Source organism: Cyprinodon tularosa, unplaced genomic scaffold (genome assembly GCF_016077235.1).
Source record: "Cyprinodon tularosa strain WSP-4 unplaced genomic scaffold, ASM1607723v1 ctg163, whole genome shotgun sequence".
Classification (NCBI taxonomy): domain Eukaryota; kingdom Metazoa; phylum Chordata; class Actinopteri; order Cyprinodontiformes; family Cyprinodontidae; genus Cyprinodon; species Cyprinodon tularosa.
This window is the reverse complement of record NW_024038467.1, coordinates 553,632-564,366: the sequence shown is the minus strand read 5'-3', so window position 1 is coordinate 564,366 and position 10,735 is coordinate 553,632. Positions and strand designations below refer to the sequence as shown.

The following is a 10,735-nucleotide window of genomic DNA, read 5'->3' as shown; positions in this document are numbered from 1 at the left end:
CTGGTCGATTTCCAATATCAATTTTAGATTGGGACACTATCATTTAGATTGATTACACAAAGAAATATATATACATATATACATTTTAAGCCTTTTTTATTATATGGGATGATTATGGCTTACAGATAACAATTCACTGTCTCAGCAAACAAGAATATTAGAGAGGACCAATTAGTCCAGTTACCAGCATTCTGACCCTTATTAATACTTTTTATGGGGCAAGTTACTGGTTTTGATCACTTACATAACCCTTACAAAGGAAGTCCCCCACACCTGTCAGTGAGGTCTAGCTAATCAGCAAAGATACTGCTACATGGCAACAGATTTTTGCATTTGAGCAATTAGATACATTGAATATGTTACCTATTGTAAATTAAGCTGGGAAAAGTTAATAAGTTAAGTCAAAAAGGTAAGAAGCTAACTGGAAAGTTAAAAAGCTATTAGAAAAGTTAAAAGATAAAGCTAAAAAAAAGTCAATAAGGTAAGATAAAAAACTTAAATAATGTAAGTGCCTGTATCAACATTAAAGGAATAGTACACCCAAAACATGATTAGCCTTCATTTTCTACTCACCCCCATGCTGAACAACACTCTGGAGTACTTTTTTGATATCTCAAATGCATCTGGAGATCTGGGAGGCTTCTTGCTGTCTGCTGACATTCAAATAATGGAGGTCTATGGTGCCCGAGGCAGAAAGGTCCATAAAAGTCCACAAAAAACGTGTCAATATTCCTCCATACTGTTCGTCCAATGTATTCCAAGTGTCCTGAGTGGGTAGCGTCCATAATTTACTTGAAACAAAGTCATTTAGAATCTTTTAGAGCCTAAACAGTAGTGTATAGGATTTCCTAAAAGCGCGTTCACGAGTCTACGGAAACCGCGGCAGACCAAACCAGATGAAAGTGCGAAAGTGTTGTTCAGCATGGGGGTGAGTAGAAAATGAAGGCTAATCATGTTTTGGGTGTACTATTCCTTTAATGCTCTAAAGTTATATTGTAGCAAAAATTATGTTTCTTTCACTTTGTGAGTGTTTTTCTTTTTTTTTTTTATTGAAGCTCCTTTGTCATTTTTAACATATTGGAGCAAATGACAATTTCTTATTATTACATTGACTTTGAGTTTTGCCATCAAAATATTCATATTTTTTTAAATAACTCTCTTATGTAAAAATTGTGATTTTCATGGAAAAATTATTATACAAAATTAGAAACTTACGTTTGCCACAGTATCTCTACGTTTCTGATATAAGGAGCTGTAAAATTGGACAAAATAAATAATACAATATTTACCAAATATCATTTAGTGAAATGCAGCTGAAGCCCAGTGGGGCAACGAGACTAGATCTTATTCTTTGGTAGAATGAGGGTAAAATGGGGTCATATTAAAAGTCATACAATTACCACATTATACATCCATTTGTAAATATTACATTTCCAAACTATATATTTAGTGTCTGAAATAAATATCTATTTCACAAGAAATATCTTTTTAAAAACTAAAGGTTTCATTTGAAAAATAAATATTTAGTTTACAGAATCAATATTTAAACTGAACTTAAACATTTGGTTTGGAAATTAATATTTAGGCTAACTGAAAGCTTAACATTTAGTTTGCAATCTTAATATTTATTTTAGTTTATTGCTAAATATTTACCTTGCTAAACAAATGTTTGATTAGCATGTTAAATATTTACTTTGTATAATAAATATTTAACTTGTTAATTAAATGTTTTATAAATTTGAGATATTGTTTTATCTTATTTAAGGCAAAATGACCGAAATACTGCTGCAATTATTTGACAAAGTAACTTAACAAACGACATCCCATAAACTGCCAGTGGCAAAGTGGAAACAAAACAATGTTTGAACTTTTGGTTAAACTTCTCTTACTGCTTCCTACTTCTTATTTACTCAATATTTTTCCTTCTTTACCGCATTGCTCATAGTTTACATAAGCATTTCATCCTGCTTGTAGTTCCTGGCTTATAATTGAACACGCGCGCGGGGTCCTTCCCAATGACGCAGCCACGTCCCTCAATGGAGGGTGTGGGGCGCGCGAGGCTTCATAATTGTCTGACGCCAAGCATAAAGTGTCAGAAGAGCTTGAAGTGGGAGGGAAAAAAAACACAAGAGTAAAAGAAGGGCCACTCAGAGAAGGAGATGAAGACTTTCAAGAGCCAGAGCCAACCCGAGCAGCGCGGAGCCCTCAGCAGTCTGCACAGCATCAGCAGCAGCGCTATGGGTCCCCTCACCCTGGCAGTGCTGTTCATCCTCACCATATCTGCCTGTACCAGTAGGTTGACATATATTTGTATTTATTATTAGATGCAACAACTATGTTTTTGCATTTATTTAAATTTCTGGTTGCCACAATGTACATGAGATTCAAAGTATTACAATTTAATGTTTATACAGTTTGGAAATTTGTCTGTATCTATCTATCTATCTATCTATCTATCTATCTATCTATCTATCTATCTATCTATCTATCTATCTTATCTAAACAAACAAGCAAACAAACAAACAAGACAACACTGACACTGACATAAAGCAAAACAATGACTGAAGCGAGCACAGATGTAGACTGACACTTTATCATAACCTATCAATCAGACCTTTGTATTTGTCTATAAGATTTTAGGATTTACCATCAGTGTCAACATTGGAGTGGTGTGTTTTTTTTTTATATGAATAAAATCTAAAATGCTATTCCTTGATTTTAAGCAATCTTTCTATCAAAGCAGGTATAATTTGAGCACTATCCTGCTTTGCATTTGACAGTACAGCTATTATCCTGCTAATGGACCTTCACTGCAATCATGTCAAAGCGTACTGGAAAAAAACATTGTTGGTTGTCGCTACTCCACCTGCACGATCCACACACCCCTAATGCAATTGTTTAGCTCTCTGGATAAAAAGCACACTATCAGTTTTGGATATGGACACTGGGATGATATAGACTCTCCAGTCATGTTAAATGTGTGTTTTTATGTTTTATTGTGAAATGAAAGGTGCGCCAGTCAATCTTCAACAGGCCATAACAGATCAGAGGCAGCTACTTCACCAGGTACACTTTGCTTTGTTGCATTCTCTAAACTTTTTTCTTGGTACCGCCCTCCATCATCAATTGTGCATCTCCACAGATAGACACTGTTTGCTCATCATACCTCTCTGAAGATATGAAGTACTGGGTGAGTGCAGTCTGAAACAGCTTAGATGTATCAGGGTTATTTTTAACAGCTTACATATATATTTTTTCAGACATCGGATGTCATAGGAGAACTCTGTATCTTGATGCTGGTTCAGAAGTCAAAGGTATTTTACATCAAATAATGGATTCTCGTCTTCGCAAACTGCTTTTCTAAAACTTATAATTGTCATTAATCAGATAAATTTAACATTTTTAGGAACTAAGACTTCAAGACAATAGTAAAAGGGTAAGTTGATATTTTTTATGCTGAACTGATTTTCTTTCACCTCAAATTTGTCCTAACCAAATAATTTGTTGGCTATGGGTTTGCATGTGCTTTTCTTGTGATGTTTGGCATACTGTGCTGTATTTGCAGTTTTTATTTCACTATTCTAGACCACAGGGCTCAGTCTTGTCACACAGGGTGGTAAGTTAAAAGATAAAATTAAATTATATGGGACCTGCACTTCTTTTTTAAACCCATTGAAATTAATAATATTTTACTGATGCTCATAATATAGTTGCATGTTTTCATGTCCCTCATATTTCTGTAGTGTATGAAAGTATAGCTGCAGAACGCATGGGCAAACATTCACAGTACTAATATGCACAGACTGTAAATTAAACGCTGTTATTTTTTGTTAGTTCTATGCATGTTGGACACCATTTATTCACCATACCTCCAAAAACGCCAAATGCCTTAGTTACATGAAAAATTAGCCACTTTCTCAGGAATTAACCTTGCACCAAGATGACCCCAGGTTTGTACATTGCACTTTGTGTAAAGTTTGCATGCTCTACTTTTTAATTATTTATTGGGTTGGTTTGGCTACTTACCACAGTGAAAGGAAAAACAATCAATATATTGATGTATCAGTTGCTCCATATTGACTCACACAACTTCAGGTGCCAGTGTGTGAGTGTTTGGTTGCTTTTTCTTTGTGTTGGTGTGTTTCCCTGTGATTAACTGGGCTGGCTTCCTCAACATTCTATATGAATACGTTTATATAGACAATGGATGATGAGGCCTTTTTAAAAAATCATTATTTCACTTTAATTTGCCTCAACAACATCATCTCTAACCTTACATAAGTAAATTGTTGCTTGTGTCTTTAAAACTTGTTTACAGTATGTATTAATTAGTATTCTTAGTCTATAGAACTATAGATTTGGTCTATGATCTAACCTCACTAAACGTCAACCTCAGACCATTTTCACTTTACAATAACAGTGTAAGGAAACCTTCTGATTTTTATTGCAAATGCTGACAGAGTTTATTAAATGTAATTTAAAATTATGATAACAATTATAGGATTTTAAATAATGTCTGACAACATTTTTTCTGACAAATTTCTTTACCTTCTTGATGCATCTATTTTAATCTAATTTGATCATCTAAAATGTAAATATATAATTATTTTGCAAATGATGTCCCTTAAGGCCTTCTAGTTTCAGTGGGTTTAGCCACATCTCTTTATTCACACTGAGAGAAAATTAAAAGACAGTAAAATAATTAGATTCAATAGGTGATATAATGGATTTTTCAACAAGTATGAATTTATTTTTATGAACAGGGATGTAAGAGCTATTCCATTTTGTTTAGCTGTCACATGTTTTACTCATAAATAATCCACCAATCTAAACCAATAAGGAATCATGGCCATCTAATATACATTCACATAATCACTTGTCTCTTTCAAATCAATAAAACTAGTTAAAGCTACATAAAGAGCACACCCTGGCAGTCAATCGGATGTGACTGTAGACTAGATGCATCGGTAATGCTACGCAGACAGGAGCGAAACTGTGCATTCCACTCTGTTGTTTGTGCGTCTGCATCTGTCTCTCTGTGTTTGTGTGTGCGTATGTGTGATGATCAGACCTTTCAGTTGCACCCTCTTCTGCATCTCGTTCCTCAGCTCCATCCATCCAGAAAAGAGAGAGGACTCGTAATGAGCGTACGTACCATTCACATTACTTCATTTTTATTCTTTTTTAATAATATGATCATTGGCTAAATCAAATACCAACTTCAAAAGAAAAATACAAATTTTGTGTTTTGCATGCAGAGACCAAATGCAACCATAGATAAAAAACTGCTCTATTTACCTTGCAACACATTTTATGATGTGTTCAGAACAAAAAGAAGAAATTTAGAGATTCAATTCAATTCAATTCAGTTTATTTATATAGCGCCAAATTCACAACACATGTCATCTCAAGGCACTTCACAGTTCAACCAGATCATAAAGTCAAATTGATACAAAGTTCTCCATCTAAGGAAAACCAGTTGATTGCATCGACTCATTGACTCAATACAATCCCTCACACTAAGCATGCTTGTAGCGACAGTGGAGAGGAAAAACTCCCTTTAAACAGGAAGAAACCTCCAGCAGAACCAGGCTCAGTGTGAGCGGCCATCTGCCGAGGCCGACTGGGTTCAAGAAGACGGAAGCAGAGACACAAAAGCAGCTGTAATAGGCGGCCCCGTCCAGGAAACACACAGCCAGGCAGACGAGCTCCGAGCCAGCTCCCATGTCAGAGGACGAAGAAAGCACATCCACCCAGTCACAGCACAGCTGATGTTTCTTTCCAGGATGACGTCACAGCCAAACAGGAACAGACAAGGCAAAGCTACTCTGAGGAAAAGCAGATAGAGCAGAAGGTTAGAGATTGAACTAACAGATTCTGCAGAATAGGAGAATAGAAAGAGAATGAAGCAGAATGATGAAATGGGGGTCCCTATGTCCTCCAGCAGTCTAAGCCTATAGCAGCATAACTATAGAGATAGCTCAGGATAACCTGAGCCACTCTAACTATAAGCTTTATCAAAAAGGAAAGTTTTAAGCCTAGCCTTAAAAGTAGACAGGGTGTCTGCCTCACGGACTAAAACTGGTAGTTGGTTCCACAGGAGAGGAGCCTGATAACTAAAAGATCTGCCTCCCATTCTACTTTTAGAAATTCTAGGAACCACTAGTAAACCTGCAGATTGAGAGCGAAGTGCTCTGTTAGGAACATAAGGAACAATCAGATCTCTGATATAAGATGGAGCTTGGCCATTTAAGGCTTTATATGTGAGAAGGAGGATTTTAAATTCTATTCTTGATTTAACAGGAAGCCAATGAAGAGAAGCCAGGATAGGAGAGATGTGATCTCTCTTTTTAATTTTCATCAGAACTCTGGCTGCAGCATTTTGGATCAGCTGAAGACTCTTAACTACAGTTTGTGGACTTCCTGATAGTAAAGAATTACAATAGTCCAGCCTTGAAGTAACAAATGCATGGACTAGTTTCTCAGCATCACCCCTGGACAGGAGATTTCTAATTTTTGCAATGTTCCTCAGATGAAAGAAGGAAATTCTAGAAACCTCTTTGATATGGGATTTAAATGACAGGTCCTGATCAAAAACAACACCAAGATTTTTTACTTTATTATCTGAAATCAGTTTAATCCCATCCAAATGAAGTGACTGACTAATCAGCTTATTTTTCAAAGACTCTGGTCCAAAGACTATAACTTCTGTTTTGTCTGCATTCAGAAGCAGAAAGTTAAGAGTCATCCAGGTTTTTATGTCTTCAAGACATGCCTGTAATCTATGTAATGGGTTAGCTTCATCTGGATTTATAGACAGATATAGCTGGGTATCATCAGCATAACAGTGAAAATTAATCCCATGCTGTCTAATAATTCTACCAATTGGGAGCATGTATAAAGTAAATAGAATTGGTCCTAGCACTGATCCCTGTGGTACTCCACAGGTAACCTTTGAGCATGTTGAAGATCTATCATTAACATGAACAAACTGAAATCGATCAGATAGATAAGATTTAAACCAGTCTAATGCTGTTCCTTTAATTCCAACAAAATGTTCAAGTCTTTCTAAAAGAATATTATGGTCAACTGTATCAAATGCAGCACTAAGATCCAACAGGACGAGCACAGATACAAGTCCATTATCTGAGGCCATGAGAATATCATTAGTGACTTTCACCAGAGCTGTTTCAGATCTTGAGATTTAGACAATAACTTAGAGCTGGTTAGAGGTAAAGCATGCACTGGCAGGAGATGTTGATACTGAAACACATGTGCTTCATTCCACTGTGGACTTGAACACGTTTTCCCCGTCCTTAGCTCACGAGTCGGTAATGTTCAGTCTGCATTAGTCGTATTTTCCAAGCTGAGAGTAATTATGGTCTAAAAATGAGTGCTGCTGTAAGGGGAACACATCCTTCTTTGCTATCAAACAAATCAGATAAAGTGCAAATGTGGATGAGAAATATGGAGACGGTTTGTTTTCGAGTGACTTTATAAGTGGGTATATGCCCTTACCTCTGCTGGGAGAGAAACACTTTTTCTACGTCAACAAAATCCATCATCATTTGAGTGGAAAGATAAATCCTGTTGCTTTTTGTGTCCATACAGGCTGAACTCCAGGGACCTGGTGGAATTGAAAGCAGGGGCTACTTCCTCTATCGGGTGTGTTTATGTCAGGTTTTAACAGGAAGTAAAGGTGGTACAACAAAACTGATTACTCTTCTTGCACTTGCAGCCACGAAACGGAAGACGGTCCTTAGAATATGAATAAAAAAGGTAACAATACATGTTAGGAGTTAACTGTGTTGATTATTTTTGTGACTGAAAAATGATTCTGTGTGTGGAAATGCTGCAGAAACAGAACCTGCAAGTGTACAGAGACAACACGGACCCCTGAGACCCGAGCCGCTTCACGATGACTGAGTGACCCAGAATCCAACCACAGCCCTTTGCCTTTGCTGTACACTGATGCTTGAATCTTTACAATGAATACTAATTAAACTAACATTCATTTTTGTGATTTATTGAGGTAGTGTAATTTTTCTTCCTGACATATTAGGCATGGTATTTGTATTTCAAAGATGTAAGTTGCAAATGGACAAAATATATCAATTATACACTCTAGGATAAAAAGCATCTTAATATAGACTCATTTGCATTCTGTTTTCATTATTTTAATAAACATTAGTATCAGCAGACTTTTTAAGTGAGATATGCAGTTATTATTATCAGCAGTAGATGCCGCCACTGCTCCATTAACTTCATGTATAATGGCTTCAGTTGTGCTTATTCAGCACCCACCAGGAAAATTCAAAATTGCTCACTTTTTTCTATCTGTCTGAAATTTTGAAATTAATATTACACTTGATGCAGATTTGGCATTCAATCATAGTTTTGAAGTGTATTACAGGTTTGAAAGGATTCAACAAACTGAGAATAGTTCTTCAAATGTGCCCAGATTTTCAAATCATGTTTTTTTTTAATCAATAAAGAACTTTATAAGTAGCTTTTACTTTGTTTTAGATAGAACAACTCTAACATATGGGCTGACTGTAATATTTCACTGTGTTAGAGTGTGGAGATACCGTTGGAGGTAGCAGTGGCAATGGTGCCTGGGTGTGGCAAGAGGAGGAACTTTGATATGTTTGTGTGCTAATTCCTGAGGAAGCAGATAGTCAAAAAAATACTGGAATGACTGCAAATACCTGGACCAAAACTTGTTTTGCAACAGACACTGAGGTTTCAGGTTCCACTAGTCATCTAATACTAAAAGCTAAAGAGAACTACTCCTGACCTCCAATACTGACACAAATGTATACAAGGAAAAAAAAAGTCTTCTGAAATCAGTTTACAACAATATAAGTAACCAGGAGAAGTTTTGGATTCTTTTCTGTAGATTGATGATCCCAATATGTACATTTTAGGCCTTTAGGTTTTAGTCAGATCCATTACTACAATGAAACATGGCAGTGATTTTGTGATGTTCTAGGTCTGATTAGACACAGTCGTTTGTGACAAAAAAAAACTTAAACAGGGTGGATTAGATCAAGTATGAAGAGGCCCTGAAATTCGCCTGCTATCAGAATGGAAATTAAACTTTGGATGGTCACTGCTTCAAACAAGAAAATAAACTCACATCTTGAGGTCAATAATGAGCCAGTTTCATAAGAATTTTTGTAAAATAGAGTGGCCATGATAACTGTCTAACCTGAGCTCTAATCAAAATCTCTGATGGCACCTGAAAGAGAGAACAGGTAAACCCAACCAGACTTAGACTGCCATCTACTGGCCAAACAGAAAACATGTTCACACAATGCTGATGAAGATTCTTAGTCATCCATTTCACAGTCATTCCAAAAAAGTTAAAAAGAAACCAAATAACCTCTCCACAGAAGCATGGCTCAACACAGAAGAGCTACCTCCTCCGGACAGGATTCTGCTGTCCACTTGCACCTTGTGGAAAAGGGACACACATTTGATGACCATAACGTTCATTTTGGACAAGGAAGACAGGTGGTTTGAAAGGGGTGTGAAGGAAGCCCTTTATGTTAAGAAAGAAAAATCTCAGGTTTCAGTTCTCAAAAACCTACAATGCAGCGCTACAGTTAGTGGCGCTACAAATATTAGCCCTTAGTGGACAAAACATCTCTCCTGGGCAGCCAAGCCAACAATTGGCCCTAATGACCCCCCCCCTTTCAGAGGCATAGACCCGTTCTTCTGGTTCAATTCAAATGTTTTCTAATCCAAAACAAGTTTTTGGGCTACCATATAAAGCTTCAAACTCAATGCTAATTCTATTTTAGTGCAGTATCAGGGCCCCCGCCCAATACTGGTATCGTTATATATAGTGAACTGATTTGGGATTTTGTAAGGCTGAGAATACATCTATAACTAGGACCTTTCCGCAGAATTCGAGTAATGTGGTTTATATCTTGTGAGATTCTTTAAATTTCTCTCAGGAAAGGAAGAACTCATATATGCAAATACTTTGGAAAAATTTGTATCCCTTGCGCTTTTTGTCATATTACAACCATGAGATCAAATGTGTTTTATGTTTTTGTTAATCGACAAACCAGAAAATTGTACAGTGGAGCGGAAAGAACATTAGAAATAAAGAACAGGGATAAAGAAAAGAGATCTTTGATGTGCATTATAAGCTTTCTTTACTCTATTGTTCCTTATGCAAGTTTAATACAAGGTGGTTTCAAAATTCTCCTCTGCAATTTGCAACAGTCTATGCAGGGTAAACAGAAAACAGCTTTTTAGATTACATGCACAATACAATATGTTGCGGCAAATTCTTATGAACAGACAATACTTACAGTGAAATATGATGCTGGCAGCATCATGCTGTGGGAACCTTTCATTTTCTCTTTTTTCAACAGAGACAGGGAAGCTGGAAAGGTAATGGGGATAATGGCACTAAATACAGTGCTTTTCCAAGAATACAGTCTGTTAGAGATTTTTAAGACTTGAGATAGTTGAGGATGATCACTGAACAGCCGGACAACAGCTCTAAGTAGCTCTATAAGTGTTCACTAGCTGGAACTTTCAGCCTCCTAGTAGCACATTTCAACTGGAACACCCCATCAGTTACTATTTCCTTTGGCCTCCAACTAGGAAATGTAAACCTGAATACCCCAAAAGTTGTAATTATGAGTCAGAGAGTTGGGGTGATGCAGCCATACCAACCTTACACATTTAAGATGGCAGCTATTCACATCAACAGTTG

General features: G+C 36.6%; 1 protein-coding gene across 3 annotated transcripts; it reads left to right on the top strand.

Annotated features, from left to right (window-relative positions):
• The first annotated feature begins 2,048 nt into the window (after positions 1-2,048).
• Positions 2,049-8,027, top strand: nmu (neuromedin U). Of its 3 annotated transcripts, none has more exons than XM_038280739.1 (9): positions 2,049-2,292; positions 3,011-3,066; positions 3,143-3,190; positions 3,261-3,314; positions 3,407-3,436; positions 5,070-5,147; positions 7,612-7,665; positions 7,739-7,779; positions 7,859-8,027. In XM_038280739.1, exons 1-8 carry the CDS (start codon positions 2,160-2,162, stop codon positions 7,772-7,774), a joined length of 489 nt encoding a protein of 162 aa, XP_038136667.1. In that variant the 5' UTR covers positions 2,049-2,159; the 3' UTR covers positions 7,775-7,779; positions 7,859-8,027. The 3 variants fall into 3 exon arrangements, with proteins under 3 accessions (XP_038136667.1, XP_038136669.1, XP_038136668.1); XM_038280740.1 differs by having other exon boundaries at positions 2,060-2,292; positions 5,109-5,147; XM_038280741.1 differs by lacking the exon at positions 5,070-5,147 and having other exon boundaries at positions 2,055-2,292.
• The last annotated feature ends 2,708 nt before the right edge of the window (positions 8,028-10,735 follow it).